Here is a 17,969-nt window from a genome sequence, read left to right as displayed (position 1 = left end):
GAAAATCGGTGGCCAATTTTCATCACCAATACATCACAAACTCAACACAAAAGTAATCAGAAATTCGTGATGAGTGTGATATCTAATGTCATTGACTTTTAATCAGAAACTCATCACCCATTTTTGTAAGGGTTCGTCGGGACAACCTTCAGTCTGCAGCCCGCCTATCTAGTTACTAGTCCACTGAGTCAAATCAATAGATGTACATTCTGATGCATAAAATTATCATAGATGATAGCGTACGTAAAAGGCGACAACAAACGATACGCCAGCGCAGAAATCTGCTTAGAAGTACCGGTTTCCAGTCGGTACCCTACCTGGGCTACTACCCTCGGTTGTCCCGTTAACGAGTAACTGCGCGCAAGATCACCGCAGTACTGTCTGGTAGAGGGAAAATGTGAGTAGTGACGCACAGCACACACCCTCATACGTTAGCTGATGGAGCACAACAACGGCAGAAGCGAACACGCAAACATGCGTTCTACGCGCGGCACCGGCGCGACCCGCAGTCCCTCAGGCCGCGCGCGCTGACAGATGGTGACTGATGTCGACAGTACGAGCGCTCCCGCAGCCTGCGTGCGAGGGTAAAAGAATCTGGTATATTGCTACGGCCTGCATGAGGGCCAATATTTTAGGAAGGCTTAAGTTCTGAGAAAGTTGACAGGCCCCACCTTGCCTCTTCTAATTTTAAAGCAACTTCGTCGACCCGACACAAGCGAGTGCACATCGCAGAAGTGTAAAAGAGAGCTCTGAAACAACATTTTTGAAGCGAAAAGCTTCACTAGGCTAGTCAACATCGCGCTTCGCGTGAGCCGGAGCCCTGATTTGCCACTTCTGCGCATGCGCGAAACCGAGCGACGTCATGCACGGCGCAGGTGGCCGCCGTCGCCACCGCCGCCGCTGAAACAAACAAAAATAAAAAAGATACGACAGAAATAGAATATCACAAATAAAAAAAGTAAATGAAAGACAAACAGTGCACCAGGAAACTCTCATATCTCGGTGGACACCCGAACCGCGCCGCAAGGGAAGGAAAATGAAGAGAAAATTGGTTTTAAGGAAAGGAAACGACGCCTGTCTCTCATATCTCGGTGGATACACGAACCGCGCCGTAAGGGCCTTAAGGAAAATGAAATGAAATTAAAATTGCTTTTAAGGAAAGCAAATGCCTGTCTCTCATATGTTGGTGTACACCCGAAAGGAATGCACACCACAGTACATGTCTTTAAAGCAACCTTGTAAGACAGCACCGTATTCACTACACGCGCGTCTCCTCCGCCTCCGTACAAACTTTGTATACATAAGACAGTACGTTTGGGAAAAGCCAGAAAGCGATACCCTAAGTGTAACCGTAAGTATAACCTTAAGCTAAACCACGATTATCGCCGCAGCTTTTCGCTTAGAGATTCCAGGCTTAACTTTAGCTAAGCCACAGCCAATTTTTTCTAACTGAATCTTCAAACCGGAAAGCACTATCGGGCACTAAAGTCATACAGGAAGCGTGTTCTCGGAAAAAAATGACCGACGATTTAGCGTGGTTTGACCAAATGGCAATTAGGTGTGCTCGCTCTTCGGTTCAGTCTCTGGTTCGGGGCTCCGAATGGATGGTAGTTGATGAAGACGTTGACGTCCAGAGCACAGCGCGACAGACTAACAGTTGAGCACGTGGGAAGTTCGGCTGCGGCGACAACGCAGAGGTCTACTGCAGTGGCCAGCGAAGCTGCTCTAATCGCGCCGCCGCGTTTTTGAAGCCCAATCGTGGCTATAGAGTGTTTGCCAGAGCATGTTTAGCATAGTTGGCCGTAACGCCTGCTTGCAGGTTGCCCGCAACCCGATTGGCAGGTGGCCCACAGGCCAAATGCTTCGGACTGAAAAACATTGGCGAAATATGACATAGGGGGATTTAGTGCTGGCGCAGTAGAAATAATTATTGCAGCGCTGCCTTATCATCCAGCTGCTACCGGTCAATGAAGCATGCACGTTGAGACATTTTGGGCAATTGCCATGGGTGGCTGCGCACACGCGGATCCCTAAACTATTGCGAGTACTACACACTAAACAATTTCTCACCCTTAAGGGTGCAAAAAAGGGTGCGCCATAAATTTACACCCTATTTCACACCCTTTGAGCACCCTATTGAGCTGCAGCACCCTACGAGCAGGAAGCAAAGGGTGCATTTACCAGAAGGGTGTAAACGAGGGAGCAAGAAGGGTGCTACAACTAATGGGTGCTGAAGTGCTGAACAGGGTGTACGTGGAACTGAGTATATTTATTAATGTACACATAGATATAACCAAGATATAACCAAATATCTAAACGAATAACAAGGCGAGAAATACAGCCAATATCCTTTGTACAGAATACATATTTATTTGCCTTGCAAAATGCTAGTTTGCTTTGTCATTCCTTATTGTTGAAAATGCATAGCGATTATGTGTACATATTACTCATGTAATTTATAGTAGCAGCAAATACAAGCGATAAATGTTTGCACAGTGGACAGTACAACTTCTGCTTCCGATTTCATAGGTTCCCAAAATCTAACAAAGCTGACATCTGTCATTATTGCACGCAATGTCATTAGTGAAGTTTTGTGAATGACTCACAAAAACAGTTGTCACCTGAAAACTAGTAGGATGCAAGCAATTACAAGTGTGCATAACAAATGAAGTTAGACAATACAGTTCAATGTTGTAGTTTTGCTTAAGCAAGTCCTGTTGCATTAAGACTCAAAACAATGAATGGCGAGTGTTTACAACACTCCGGCCCTTGTGTTCCAGAAGTACTTTGATTTGGGCTAGTTGGTTCATATTTTGAAAGTAGTTCGGACGGCGCGAAAACAACAAAGACAAAGGAGACACGAACACAACAGGACGGGCGCCAACTTGCAACTGAAGTTTATTGCACCAGACCCCTACATTTTATGCATCACCCCAGCCATATCTCGCAAGCCTATCACACATCAAAACGAAATTGTCATCAAAAGTCCTAACACCGGAAGTAGGCGCAACTATTACAGACAGATATGCATTCTGCACTATACACATGATAACATTTTCCTTATTTTATAAGTCTCGAGATTAGAAGAGCGCGCAACCCACATGAAAGCAATTCTTTCTGAAAAGAAATACAAACGCTTGAACAAGGCAACCAGAGCGCAAACTCAACAATCCTGATTTAACACAAATTGTGATAATGAAAGAATGACCAACAACAAACGCGGAAAATTTTTGGTGGACATGAAAACGTAAACCTTCGGGGAAACCTCCCAGCGTCAATGAACTATTTCTAGCGTCAAAATCATTGAGAAAACCTCCCAGCGTCAAAGATAAAACGTAAAATCTAAAGACAGCCTTCGAGAAAAGCCACCTCAGCGTCACTAATTGAAATTGAAGGCCTACTCACGCATGCGCTTCCCGCTTTCTTAATAAAAAATGCCTCCACTACTTCCCGCTCAAATCTGTCTTTACCGCTCTTCAAAAAAACTGTTTTGCTCAAATCCGGACTACACCCTTTGCAAGTCTTGCAGTGGTCAGCAAGGAAACTTCCATGTTGTTGGCGCACATTCCGCATGTGTTCGCTGGCCCGTTCATTAAAACATCGACCGGTTTGCCCTATGTACACAAGACCACAGCTTAGAGGAATCTGATATACCACTTGTGATCTGCATTTCGTGAACTGTTTTTGATGTTTAATAGGGCAAACCGGTCGTTTCTTCTCAGGTTTTGACATAGTGCAAATTTTTGACAACTTTGATGGGGCCGAGAACACAACCTGCACCTGATGTTTGCTTGCTACTTTTTTAATGCCATGGGAAACCTTATGCATGTAGGGAATCACAGGGACCGATTTTTTTCTTGCTTCTAGAAGTTTCTCATCCCTGTGTTCCCGCATGTACAACGGCTCTATGTCAAACTCTGAAAATGAAATCAGAACACTGTACTCTTCAACAGGACTGACAACATATACATGGAAATGCTCATCAAAACAGACAGTCTCGAGCAGTTTAGCCATAACCAATAACACCTTGTTCACATAAAATAGTTGACACACAAGTAAAAATTCTGGGAGACTATCTTCTGGAACACTTCTGACAAGGCAGCATCCTGCACTGTATGTCCTGCCATCAACAATCACAGATTTGACAACCAATGTGTTCGTGGATTCAAGGTTATTCTCAGTTATGAACTCTTTAACACAGCCAGGAAGATGCTCATACAGCACACTCTTCACGCCTATATTACGGGGAATATTGTCATCACCTGCAGCAAATAAAAAACTCTGCAAGAACTGGTGCCTCATTGCAAGACTGTGAGAGAGATTCTTCCGGTTCCGTATTTTTCTAGCAATATCTTTAAAATACTGGTGCTTGGCTTCGAACCGCATAGCCCATAGCAGGCTTAATGGTCCAAATTTCTCTATATATGAAGGGTAGTGTATAAGGTAGTGCATTCTACACGGAAGTGATGCTGATGGAAACAATTCCTTAAAGTCAAGACAAAAAAAAATGAATCTTCCTTTGCAAGTAGGCAATATGTGAAGCAGGAATTTTGTGGCTCATGACGACATCAACAATTTCTCGGAGAAGTAGGTAAAGCTGCCAAACTGCACTGTCTGAAGGAACGCTATCCCCAACAAAAAAGGTTAGGTAGCGAAAGAGGCAAAATACTTGTGTTGCCGACCCCTTTAAAACTGCTTTTCCTTGAAGATATGGCTTAGCAATGGGCTCTGGTTTGTTGCGGATGTCATGTGGATCATAAACCCATTCTGAAATGCTTTTGTTCAAATCAGTGAGTGAAAAGAACCGTTTTTCAATTAATGATGATATTATATGCCGCAGAGCAAATGGTAGGACCCCTTCATGAAGGTCATGCATTATATCTGGTGGAAGGTGTTGTGTCGGATCAAAGCCAGGGCACGAAAGAGCACATGGCGCCTTGACCCCATACAATGGCAGAGTCGGCAGCCCTGCGCTCAGCATACTCAAGTGGTGCTTGTGCCCTTGAGGTGAGCGAAGCGCAAAATCACCTTCCAAATGTTTATAGTCAGTTTCGGTCCGCAGAGCCATGCAGTACCTACAAATTCTTCCTTGACTGAATGTACATTTGAAGCCTCCAATTCTATGGCTAGGTAAATTGTCACCAGTGAAAATGAAGACAGATCCCTTTACAAGGTTTCCGTTCACAGTTATGCCGTGATTTGCTAGTGTCCTGATATCTGTGATGAATGGCTCAAGAATTTTAGAAAATCCATAAGTGGCTATGTGTTTATCTTTGACAAGTAGTATGAGGTGAATACCTGACAGTGCTGACCGCAACTTTGCATGAAAATTTAGCACTGAGAAGTAGACAGCTGTCATTTTATGCTTTCCCCTCTTGCTGCCCAGTGGGTTGCAGACTTCGAACTCATCACTGTACAATTGCAAACAAAGTTTACTTGTATTGCCTGCAAAATACTCATGGTTTTGAAAAGCACTTCCATCAAATACTGAATGCATAAAACCATCTGTACAGGAGTCAATGCTGAACTCATTTGGAAGTTCTGAACGTTCAAGAATGCACTTGAGCACTTCACAGAGAGGAACGTATTCCATGGTGTCACTTCCATGCAACACTACCGTACGGGATTCAACAAGTGGAAAATGCGCCTTCCAATAGGTTGTTCGGCCAGATTTTGTACGCAGCTGGTCAAGTTGCTGCTCGCAAATTTCTTTTACGCTGATGGCTGGCCCGTCTTGATGTTGTGTGTGCTGGTGGTCTGCAATGGTTTCCACGAAATCAATAATATCGTTGGCTAACTCATGCACAGTGGATTCAGGTAGCCGCCTTCCTTCCTTCCACTTGAAAAGTAGCTTTGCCAGTTGATAACCAAAGTCACTTGAACTGGAGTCATGCTGTTCAGCCTCCCCGCCTAAGGGTTCTTCATGATCTGGAGGCACGTCAGGTGCTGCATTTGTACCACTTCGTGCCATCGCCGCCTGCACAATGCCACGGGAGCATATTCCTCCCAAGCAAGAAGCATGTTTTCGGTATACATGCTTCTTGCAGAAAAAGAAGTGGCGAAACGTTTGCATGCAGCCACTCAAGCCACACACCCAATTTGTCTCATGGCCATGGGCAGTGCGCAGGTGCCTAAAGAGTGTCTTTAAGGAGAATTGGTGGCAGGCACATCGTGGAAAACGAAAGAAGCGGATTCCTGGCATCTGAAAACACAAATGATTGGTTTAAACAAAAAATTTTCATGGCTTTTACTGCCCATCAAAAAGAGTTATCAATGTAAACACCGGTCCGTTTTGTGGAATGGATTAGAAATCTCCATGAAAGCAAATCATTTTCATGGATGAATTTATGGTGTTGCAATACAAAAAGAATTCTGTTATCAGCTGAAATTGTTTTTGGAACCATGAGCAAGCCGCTGTGTGCGAGTGCTAATCACATCGTCATTTTTGTAAATGCCTCATAGAGCAAAAAAAGACAAGCAAACATTTCCCGCGACATTCGCTGAATAAGGAGGCCATGTGCTGAGCTCCTACCAACAGCACGTGATTATCTTTTCTTCTACCTTCCAAGCAATTATTTTTGAGGTGCAAAATTATTACACCACATATTTCCATTCACCAAAACAAAAATTAAGAAAAACATCTGGCTATGTTTTCCTTAGTTGCAATAATGGCCAACTTCCTTTATATGCATGTAGTAATAGTCTGCTGACAAAATTCACAGCTGTCATACAAATAACCAAATTCTGCACAACATGACTGAGGTAACACTCAACCTCACATGAGCATTGTATGCTAGCACATGAACACAAAAATAAAATTAACAGAACATGCATAATTTACATTACTGTTTGGTTTTTCCATGCTGCAATATAGCAAAATTCTTTACTTACTACCCTATTTACTCGCATACAGGCAGACCTGACTTTTTCTTTTTTTCTTAACTCACACTGTTGAAACTCTCTTGTTCAGCCAAACTGGCTACAAACATGGAAACGGAAAGGTGGGACCCTCAGTGAAGCTGCTCCATGAATTTTCAGGCTGCTATCAATCAGGTTGGTTGGTTGTTTTTTGAGGAAAGGTAGCAGTATCTGTCTTGCATATATCGGTGGACACCTGAACCGCACTGTAAGGGAAGGGAGGAAGGAGGTACTGAAAAAGGAAAGGTGTCGTAGTGGAGGTCTAAATAATTTCGACCACCTGGGGATCTTTAACGTGCACTGACATCGCACAGTACACGGACGCCTTTTGCGTTTCGCCTCCATCGAGACGCTGCCCCCGCGGTCGGGTTCGAACCCGCGTACTCCAGCTCAGTAGCCAAGCGCCCTAACCACTGAGCCACCGTGGCATGCAGGTTGAAAGTCCCCGGTTCGGGCGACTGCCGCTTATCCCACAAAGCAGGCGGCACTTCCCTACTCTCGGCCCAACGGCAGCGGGGAAGAAGGCGCTCGCTGAAGCGCGCTTTCGGGGCGTCGTTGGCGTCGTCGCGGGAAACGCGGAGTCGGGAGGGGGAAGGGGAGATGGGGGGGGGGGGGTGGAACCACAGGCCATGGAAAGCAATAAACACCCACCTATAGCATGCCTCGCACGGTTGTGCTATTTATGACGATGAAGAATGTGACCAAATTGACCAATATGCAAGTAAACACGGTAACTCTGCGGTCGTACGAAATGGCTTCAACGCAAATAGGAGCAAAAGTTGACTTTCACGATGCTTACCTTAGTTGTATCCCTTCTAAGGCGATACTGCTCGGATCGTCTTAGCTTTGCAAGTCCGCCTGCGCAGTTTGAGCCTTAATACACCGACGACACTGCCCAAGAGCAACGCACCAACCCATGATCGGCCTTTCGAGAACAAAAAGAACGCAAGCATGTAGGAAGGAAAACCCGGGAGAGGCCCTCGCCCTGGCCACGCTCGCTTTCGCAAGGCCTATTGGGAGTCTTAGTCCTCTCAGTAAAGACTCAAACTAGTTCCATAGTTCTCTATCAATTTTAAAACTTTAAGGTTGTTGCGACACCTATGGACGGATTTGTGAAACACTTAATGCAATTTGCCGCAAAAACTGCGCAGTTGTGTTTTTTTGTTTTAGCTATAGATGGCATAAACATCGGTGTAGTCCTAATATTTTCAAGTTTATTTAATTTGCTAATATTCTTTGCATGCTGTGTGTGAGAAGTTTCGCGACTACCTCTTGTTTTGCTACGGTCACATGGTGTTGTTTTCTTCTTGGTGCCGTCGCCGCTGCAACAGGTTGCTGCATCTGTCAGAGCCTGCTGTTTGGAAGTGCGTGCAACCGCGTGTGTACGATTCTGCCCCGCGATGCCGCGTTGCCTAGTTAACGTACCTCACCTTGGTGCGGCAAGAACGTACACGCTTCAGGGCGACACCCTCAGCGCACTTAAAGACGCAGTGTGCGCGTGCCCGGTTCTGGGCGGCAAATTGGACCTGGCGTCATGCTCGTTCCAGGCAAGTGCACGTGTGTTCCTTTGCTTGTTTTCAGCTGCACTCTATACACCTTTGCAATAAGGGCTCCCTGGGCGCTGCCATATTGTTCACTGGACTGTCGTGAGCACCCCTCGCTAGCACGGTGGAAGCGGCGGCGAAACCGGTTTCCGACAGTCCAGAGAGGAGGCTTTTCGACAACTCCCTCGCCCGATGCAAAGGTCTATATGTTGGCGGTGTATGGAGTTTAACGTCCCAGAGCGACCGAGTTTTTGAGGGACTCCATAGTGGAGGTCCGCGGACAGTTTCGACCACCTGTGGCTCATTTAACGCGCACTGACATCGCACAATACACGAGCCACTAGCATATCGCCTCCATCGAAATGCGACCGCCGCGGCAGAGATCGAGCTCGCGTCTTGTGGGTCAACAGCCGACTCAACAGCCATCGCGGTGGCAGCCGATAAGAGGCTTTTCGCCAGATGTTCGAATCCGGATGGTGTTTACATCGCTAAGAGAGGCATGGCATGGCACGTGAGGACGAGAGCTATACATTTTGCAGTGGAATATATGTTTCGCGCCTGGTTCGCGTCGTGTTCCGCTTGGCAACTGCTGGCCGAGCTTTTACATTTGTTTGTGTAAGAGCACATGGCGCATTTTGCACTCTTCCTTCGTGTTCTTTTGCGCAACTTATGTGTAAGGATTACATGCAGCAGTTATTATTTTTACTATGGCCTTACGAGAAGTGGCACTGCTGAGCTGTGCTATTATTTCTGGCGATGGTTTATGTTACTGTAAGTAACAGTAACAGTCGCGTTTCGGGCTTTGCGGCCGAAACCTATGTGCATGAACCTCAGGGCGACGGCGGCCAGCTACGAGGCGTTGCCGTCGAAGCGTTTTGTCCATGTCTTTCTTCTCGTAGCTTATTTTCCCAGTCTTCCAAAATTGTCCTTTTCGCCCGGAGATGGTACTTATATGTAGTTTGACTAATCAGGCAGTCACTCTCGGACTGTACACGTTAGCCCTTTGCCATGTTGCTGCGCCTCCTTGTTCTGGCTTCGTCTTAGCAGTCGCGCCGTGCAGCCTAGCTACATCGCCGCTGCCTTGCACAGTCCGCAATAGGCATAATATTCCATTTGCCGCGGCTGGCTGTGAAGCATAGCCGAGAAAAAAAAAGAAAATAGATCTATGCTTGTCAGTAACAAGAGGCTAAAACACTTCTTGGGGGGCTACATGCGAGTACACACAAGAGTGAAATGCATTTCATGCCAGTACAAGCACTTCATCCACTGTGCTGATTTTTTTAGGGGTCGGTGGAGGATCACTCACCATGCAAATGCATATTAGTGATTTTGCTCATGTCAGAATAAATTTAGGGCACATTACTGGTATGTTTTCTAATCTGAATGCATAGCTCAGCGGTTGCACATTCACTTTGTTTTGCTGCACTAGGCAACGGAGGCAGTGACGGCAGTCCTCGCCGCACCAACTTGTCTTGCATGGAGTTTCCTGAGATTCGTGCACAGTATAAAAACCAGTTGTTATTTGCCATTTCCAGATTTTGGACAAGACGTTTGACGAATACGTCAACCTTTCTGCTGAGGACAGTATCCCAGATTTGTCCAAAATTCAGCTACGTGCACATGTCAGTGAGCAGCAGTGTGCACCGACATCTTCAGAGGTAAATTGATTTAGTAGCTGTGTAGTCAATGAAATCACAACTCAGTTTCGAATTGATGAATGAGCTATTGGATTTTTCTTGCAGCCCACTGTGTCTGACAGGACTCTGGCCAGTGGCGGAGATGAGCACGGAAACAGGACTCTGGCCAGTGGCGGAGATCACCACGAAAATGGCCTTGATGTGTCCTTCAATCTGTAAGTGCATTGAATTGAGTGGTACAGTACAATCTCAATAATGAGCCTCACAGGATCGCAAAATATTTGTTTTGCCTTTTAACCATGTTGTAAAGAAAAATTTATTAAGTGTATAAAGGCAGAGAAGTCGGCCTGATGGACATGTCTATATATTAACCTGCTACTCTGTGCTGGAGAGGGGAGGAGGAAAAGAGAGTTCAGAAACAAATGAACAATACACTGTAGCATGGGAAGTGAAACTACACCTATCCGCTATGGCTAACGACATTTGTCTGCTGCCCACTTTATCGGTGCTTGCAGTGTGCACTCTTCAACTAGCAGTCATGGCGGTGCTGATGTCAGGATAATGCTTATTGCTCACTGGCGCATTCACCGCTCCCATGTTTTATTGCCACAGTTTCAAGTAAGACTTCTCTACACCTCAGATTTTAAAATTCATACACACTACACTTGTGGTATGAACTTTTACGATTTCGAATCGTATCGAAATTTGTTACAGATGTGATTGTATTACCAAGATTCTGCTTGGATGTAATTCTGCTTTCCTCATCATAACACTGGCTTTGAACATTAAGATTTTTAGAGTCCAAGCGTCATAAATATTCTGAAGCACAACGCGCTTAACATAGGCATCCAGTATGGGCTTTTGTTGCATTTAGAATAGTGGCTAACCTTAGAATCCTATCCAACAAATCCATGAGAATGTTCATTACTGATCTTATGCATTTCAATGCCTCCTAATGTATATACTAAACTAGTTCTGGAACCTTGACAGTGAATTTAGTGCTGGGATTCGCTGGCACAGACATTATGTTACTAAATCTTACACAGAAGGCGCACAATTAGGGTGCAGTAGTACAGCCAATGTGAATATTTTTTCCCTGCAAGCCCGTTGGTGATGGAAGGCACAGATACTTTGTTCCTGTAGCAATCTGTTGAGAACTGAGCTCTAAACTGCAGCTTTCTTGTAGGCCTTCTCACTCGGATGACGATGGCCACAACTTCAAGTTGCCATCTCTTGGAGGCCTCCATGACAGCATCACCAATGGCAGCCCACTTTCTTTGGCAGCTTTCAAAAAAATTGTCAGTTTGCTGTTCTAAGAAATGAAGAAAAGCACGCTGTAAGTAAATTACCCTCTAGTTTTGGCAACTGTGAGGTTTCCAATCACTGCTGAGTTAAGATCAATGGGAACGAAATGATATATTTTGCAAAATTCTTGCTATCATAAGTAATGTGCACAAATGTAGCCACCAGGTTTCTAAATTTCTTTCTGTTCTTTGGGAGAATGAGTAAAACCTCGATAACTACAGGTTCGGTAGTTTAAAAACTGGGGTAATTCATAAAAAATTTTCATGATCTTGTAATTAGTAGCCAAATTTTTCGGGCTAATTTGTGCTAGAGTACGCACTGTCTCGGCAAATTCAGAGAAGTGGACTGCGAAAACACGCTTATGCTAATATTTTATGTGGTCGGTGCATTAGAGGTAAAGCCATAAACTATCTTTGTGGGCTACAGTAACGTTAACTTTGTCAATATTTTTCAGGTTCCCAACTCGTAATTTTTACACAGCAGTCACTTCACAGTTGCTTCAGAAATATCCACAACTGAGAGACGTCGTTGGGAGTGGAGCTGTAAGTATATTGTGATTTTACTGGTGGCAGCCTCTTGTGAGCATTCTAGATAGTGTGATTCTGGGAATATTCCTTATCATAGCTTAAAATATACAGTAGCAGCATTATTATTTAGTTGGCACTTTCAGTGGACTGAAATTGCAACATGTTTGCGGCTTGTCGTATTCATATTCCATCACAGTGAAGAGCCCCTCCCATTCTGCAGTGTTGGCAGCCAAACTGCATTGAAGCACATTTGACCTGCCTTCCTTTTTTCTCTTGTCATTATCATGTGCGCTGTTCTTGTAACTACAGCTGCACTTGCTTCTGATGAATGCCAGTTTCGGCTAGCTGGTTCACTAAACAAAGGTAAAGCAGCACAAAAGCACAGACAACAGAAGCGAGATAAACATGCAGTGACTACTAATAACCGAAGTTGGTTTTATTTGCATGCACAATAAATACCGATCAGAAAGAGCTAAGATTATAGACACCACAAGGTCTGAGGGTGGGAGACAATTTCTGAGACGAAGGAGCTTAAGAGTTCAGATAAAGCAGTTCCTTCTTCAAGAGTGATCGAAGACGTGCTGACACAGGCCTCTCCTCTTGTGTGGATGATGAAAGTTCCATAGATTTTTTGGTTGTTTTCTCTTGATATCTTCTTAAGATGCATGCATGTCTGATGAAGCGTCAGTCTGCAGTTTTTATAGCGTTTGCAGTGTATAGAAAGAATGCTTCCTTTGCCACTGCTCAGCAAAGTTGCATGCTCTAATTCGTATTGAATATTTGATTCGGCGTATTCCTTATTGATAAATGTCTGAATTTGAACGCAGTGGGTAATATTTTATTGCTCATAAAATTTTCAGGACTCCTGGAAGGTAGCCCTGCGCTACAGGTTTAAAAATCAACGAAGGGTTCTCCCTAGTGATGGTCGAATAGGAGAGAACCGCACAAAGTTTGCAGCTCAAAGAAAATTCAGCGAGTCAGCAGCTACAATGGAGCTTGAGCGGCACAAAGTTCAAAAGCTGGTGAGGGGCATTCTGCAGTAAAATACTTTTTCATTTCGATTTTATTAAAAAGGATGATATGTAGCTAGCTAATAAAGAGCACAATTTTAATTCGCTAATGCTTTCAAATATTTACATTTTTCTGTGATCATATGTGCTCAGAGTGTTAGTGTTTATTTTTGGGCTCTGTAGTGTTGTGATTTGGTGTTAAAATATTTTGGATGCATTGATTTGATATTGAAATATTTTGGATCAGTTTAATTAGGCCAGGCTAAGAACCATAAATCAAAAACAGCAAAAAGGTAACAAAAATCAAGGCTACCCTTTTAATGGGGCCCTTGGGGCACTAATAAAGTTGTTTGAAGTTGAGCCACAGTCCTTTGTGGGTTGGCTGCCAGTCAGCAGGTGGGAACAAGGCCAAGTGTTAAGGCAACTATTCGGCTTTTTTCGTGACCCATGCAATTCTAGGTGGTCGTCAGTTTGTGAAGATGTATCGCATAAAAGCGCAGTACATGAGACCAGCTTTTAGACAATACTGCTCAAACATTAGTATATGTTTATATGCATTGCACACGTCTATTCATGCCACAGTTGGTTATGTTGCTGTTTTTTCTTTCAGGCTGCTGCAATCGCTAATATTTCTGGGGAGGACGAAACCAGCTTCGGCATGCACACAGAGTGGCTTCTGTCCGAGTGCCGAAAAGCCTCCCCAGATGAAGGGCAAATACAGGAAAGGATGGCGCTGACTTCCCGCCACAGGATTTCTGAGCTTGCAACGAATACAGTGCAAGAAGCCAAGGAGAAATACCCTTACTTAATGAACTTTGAAAGGGTAAGTCAACTCTTGCTACTATATTTGAGAGACAGCATTTACATTATGTTAGGCTGCTTCTTAGGTGAGGCAGCATTTGTTGAAATAGTAATATAGGTTCTGTGACTGGTCAAAAAACAAATTTTTGATGCACACTAAACGTGAGTGCTTGAATAAAACTTGAAAAATTGAAGAAGAATGCCAAATTTCGAAGCTCAATTTTCTGCACAGTAGCACCTCACACTATATGCACTATAAAATTTTGTCTAAATGAGCTGTTTGGGAATCTGCTATCCACATTGTGGCTATGTCTTTGTAGCAAGCGACTGCTGACGTCAGTCATGTGTCGGCTACTCCTGAATCCAACGTTATCTGTGCTGTGAAAAAAAAAACTGGTCACAGTTCGGTAATGTGCACACTGAGCTGCTCTACGGGGGAATGCATACAAAGCGTTGTGTACCTACATGCTCTCGAACCTTAATGCAAGAAAAGGTGCATGAGCGTACATTTTTTTCCCCTAGCGATGACGTCATAGTGATGCAATAATTTTGTTACTGCTACACTTCTGCTAGCACTTCTACTACACTTCTACTAGCTGTTCCTGCATTTAGCTGTTGTGTGTTTCATAAGCCAGGGCTCACTGCGTTACCTCCAGTGGGGGACGCACTATGGGTAATTTATGCTGATGTCACACATTCAGGTGACTAAGTAGTAATCACCGGGCAGGTACGAACAACATAGTAAGCAAGAACCACCACGCAGGTGGTAATCAGGTTGTAAGCTTGGACGGTAACAGGTGGGGTGGGGGTTGTAGCACATGAAGGAAGACACACCCTACACTCCTCAGCGTGGCAACGTTTTAAGATGCAAAACCAAGCGAAACAAAACGAAGCATATCAATAAAAGCAGCTCGAACTACCACGCTGTTTTGACTTCGCCTAGCCGAGGAAATGACTGCCATTTTTTAATTCGAAAGCATTTCTTGGCTCATTACGCGGTGTTCTGTGCGTCAAGTGTGTGAACAGAAAGTGCGCACTCCTAGTAGGAGAGCAACATGGGTCGCATGATCCGTATGGGTGCTTGTGGCAGGCAGAGCTACTTGCCAATGCATTGGAGCTTCGCTTAACTGCTGCACCACTGCACTGGCAGTGGCATGAGCTCTTACCGGCGTCTGTGAACGTTCAGTAGAGAATGACTAATTCTGCATATAGTATGGGGATTGGCCCATGGAGGAGCTCTGAATGGTGTGCGGTTTGGTGGCCACTGCGAACCAAATTGCACAAACGCACCAACAGAAACAGCAGTAGTGCACATTGCTTTTGCATTTCTCCACTAAAGCAGACTTCAGTGCCCCCGGTATACTCTTTTGATTATGAGATTGAATGTTCTCAAGCAAGTCAGGGCTTTGAAGTACGCGGTATTGGAGGGCTCCGAATTAATTTAGGTCATCTGCGATCCCATAGCAGACGGACGTTTTTACATTTCGCTTCCAATGAAATACAATCACAGTGGCCGGGGTCGAACTGCCGACCTTGGAATCGGCGGCCGAACGTTAGTCACTGAAATGTCATGCTGGGTAGACTGATGCTGTGCTTTGCATCAACTGCTTTCTATGCATTGCCACTAACTTTTCCTGAAAAGGATTTGCAGTAGCTTTGCTCTGGTGCCAACAAAATTCTTTACTTATTTCTGATTTGCAAGATAAGTTTGTTGAATGAAAATGTTTTTTATCGTTTTTTTTCCAATTGTTGCATTCTTCTGGGGAAGAAAACAAAAAATTGCCTTTTTCCTAGCTTTCAAAATTTCTTGAGATTTGACATCTCTTCTACGAACTCATGTTTTTTGTAGTACAAAAAAACGGTCAGCTACTGCTTCCAAAACATTGATGTAGAGAAGAAGCTAGTGCTCAAATGCATTTGGGCAGAAGACTCATTTGCTGTGTCATGAAGGCTGTGCTTGTGCCAAGATTAAACTGTGAGCACCATAACTTTTGGTTTTCTTTCGTGTGTGAATCAAAGTTTTCAGGCCCAAGTACACCTCCAGAAATAAGGTTGTGTTAGTATTTTGTGTGGTCAGAGTGCTTGTTTGAACTGCACATTTGTCAGTTCCTTGCCTTATATTCAGTTGATGCCATTATAAAGTAAAATCACTGCTTTGTATGTGTTGGGGTCTTGTTGTAAAGCACTTTTATATTTTTTTCAGTTTTGCAGCGACTTTCAGAAACTGACAAAGGTCAACCCTTCAGCAACCATAGCAGAAGGAATCAACAAAGTTGTGAAATTAGCACATATGCAGCTGATTGCTTGCGAAGCTACCATCATGGAATCTCTCCGAAGTGCTGGAAAGATGGCACCAGAGAGGCTGCGAACGCGACGTGAGTAGTGTTACAAAGGCTTTATTGGTATATTTAAGACGTACACTCTCTAGCAAATTATTTTTCAGGGTTTCATCTTATAGGCATAGCAGTAGAGTTCATCCATGTTTAAAGGTTTGGTTCTTTCGATGTTTGCAACTCGTGTCTGGTCCTGAATGGAAAGAATTTGATGGCATGTTGCTTGGTGTATGGAACAGAAATAAACTGTTGTAATATAGCAGAGTTACATGTGTAATAAGGAACGTTTTGCACTGTGTCAAGCACTAGACAATACCTGAAGACCCGTTAGAATAGCCTTCAAGATGCAGCAGACATAAATAATATACTGTTAACCTAGCAGCAATGTTCCGTTACTTGTGGGCACAGGTTACAGAGCAAATCACTTTCTAAACAGCCGTTGTCACATACTTAGGAAACTTTAGGAAGATACTAAAAAAATGCATTGAAGCGTTCCCTATAAATGTATTGCTTTTGCAGACATCCTAACAGTCGAAGTTTTGCGCATACTGTCTGCAAATGTGAAAGAGGTGAACGGGCTCTCAGCTTTGTTTGTGCGAGAGGAGATAAGTTTCTTGATTTTGTGCTGCTATAATGCATGTGTAGAACTAATGGACTTTACTGAAAGCATTGGTTTAAGACGTTGCTGAGCTTTACTGTGATGCAATGAACAGAGGAAGCTTAATATCAATGTAGTTACTTTAGTGTAATGGTGTTATTTTGGTTAGCAAATGTATTATAAATAAATAAAGGTAATGAAGTTGTCATCTAATAATTGTGAGTGCTGCTGGTTGGGGTCCAAAAATTAACGTTGCACACAAACCAAAATTGCATGTGTAAATGTAAGAGAAGCCATTTTGTACTGTTAACATTCTTTGTATTGTACTGAAAAAATGTATAACGTACAGATAACTTTACGAAGGGGGTGACTTAAGCATGGAGAGATGGGATTGAATTAATCTCTTGTGGCCTGTTTCTAACAATGAAATATGTCTTGCCATCACAGGACTTGAGCGTTCCTGCAACGCCTTGCATAGTTTTTACGGGACGGCACATTGAAGAGGCGGAATTTCTTCACATCAAGGTGGATAGAGAAAAACTGTTTACTGTAAAGAACGCAGAGGAGGGGCTGGCGGCTGTTCCGTCGGCCTACTGGCTCTTTAATGTCCAGTACAACCGGAAGTTGTTCAACACCCTTGTAATGTTAGAGCGCCTTTTTCTTGGGCTCACACTGAGCACACCAAGGGTGGTGGCAACGAAATTTCTCAATAAAGTTGCAAAAAGTGTGTAATTAATAGGTCCCGGAAATTTAGGCATTAAAGATCCTCGCAAATAGGCAGGCATCTAGGCTCTAAAAAATATTGAAATAGGCGCTATAAAGCAAAAATAGACGTTTTTAATTATACTTTTTTATTTATTAGTACAGGATTTGTCAGTCAAGCACGGAGCGTACGCTGTCCTCAATTGAATCACGCGACAATAAAGCACATTCTCAGATTTTGAACTTGAAGCTCCTTCGGTTTTCGCTAAGCATAGCTTTGTTGTTTAAAAAACTACTTTCGACGTCACATGAAGTTAGTGGGGTGAACCTAAAACATAAGAGTTCACAGGGGCTCAGGCGTTCAGGTGATGTGGCCGTATCGTCTCCATCTAGAAGGTCTCTGATTTGCGAAATTGTTTCCAGGTCTCTGTTTTTTTCTACCAGTTGTTGCATCTTTGTAGAATAGTTTGGTTTATGGTTTATGGGGCTTAACGTCCCAAAGCGACTGAGGCTATGAGAGACGCCGTAGTGAAGGGCTCCGGAAATTTCGACCACCTGGGGTTCTTTAACGTGCACTGACATCGCACAGTACAC

At 43.9% G+C, this 17,969-nt stretch overlaps 2 protein-coding genes across 2 annotated transcripts; one reads left to right on the top strand and one right to left on the bottom strand.

Moving 5' to 3' along the window:
• Positions 1–2,133: 2,133 nt before the first annotated feature.
• Positions 2,134–6,202, bottom strand: LOC149356719 (uncharacterized). Its single transcript, XM_089576420.1, has 2 exons — positions 4,670–6,202; positions 2,134–2,151 (listed from the first exon to the last, which is right to left on the bottom strand). The coding sequence occupies exons 1-2, from the start codon at positions 6,200–6,202 to the stop codon at positions 2,134–2,136; spliced, it is 1,551 nt and encodes a 516-aa protein (XP_089432546.1).
• A 5,216-nt stretch (positions 6,203–11,418) lies between these two features.
• LOC149356718 (sterile alpha motif domain-containing protein 3-like) lies at positions 11,419–17,405 on the top strand. Its single transcript, XM_089577813.1, has 7 exons — positions 11,419–11,435; positions 11,859–11,946; positions 12,792–12,953; positions 13,552–13,764; positions 15,946–16,117; positions 16,595–16,678; positions 17,119–17,405. Exons 1-7 carry the CDS (start codon positions 11,419–11,421, stop codon positions 17,403–17,405), a joined length of 1,023 nt encoding a protein of 340 aa, XP_089433939.1.
• The last annotated feature ends 564 nt before the right edge of the window (positions 17,406–17,969 follow it).

This window comes from Amblyomma mixtum, chromosome 3 (genome assembly GCF_055824585.1).
Source record: "Amblyomma mixtum isolate Tamu chromosome 3, ASM5582458v1, whole genome shotgun sequence".
Classification (NCBI taxonomy): Eukaryota; Metazoa; Arthropoda; class Arachnida; order Ixodida; family Ixodidae; genus Amblyomma; species Amblyomma mixtum.
The sequence above is the reverse complement of the archived record's forward strand: the minus strand, read 5'-3'. Positions and strand labels throughout refer to the sequence as shown.

Coding starts and splice junctions, on each gene's coding strand:
- LOC149356718 (XM_089577813.1), top strand. Junction 11,947..12,791: donor ACGTCGTTGGGAGTGGAGCT/GTAAGTATATTG, acceptor TAAAATTTTCAG/GACTCCTGGAAGGTAGCCCT. Junction 13,765..15,945: donor ACTTAATGAACTTTGAAAGG/GTAAGTCAACTC, acceptor TATTTTTTTCAG/TTTTGCAGCGACTTTCAGAA.
- LOC149356719 (XM_089576420.1), bottom strand. CDS start 6,202: ATGCCAGGAATCCGCTTCTTTCGTTTTCCACGATGTGCCTGCCACCAA.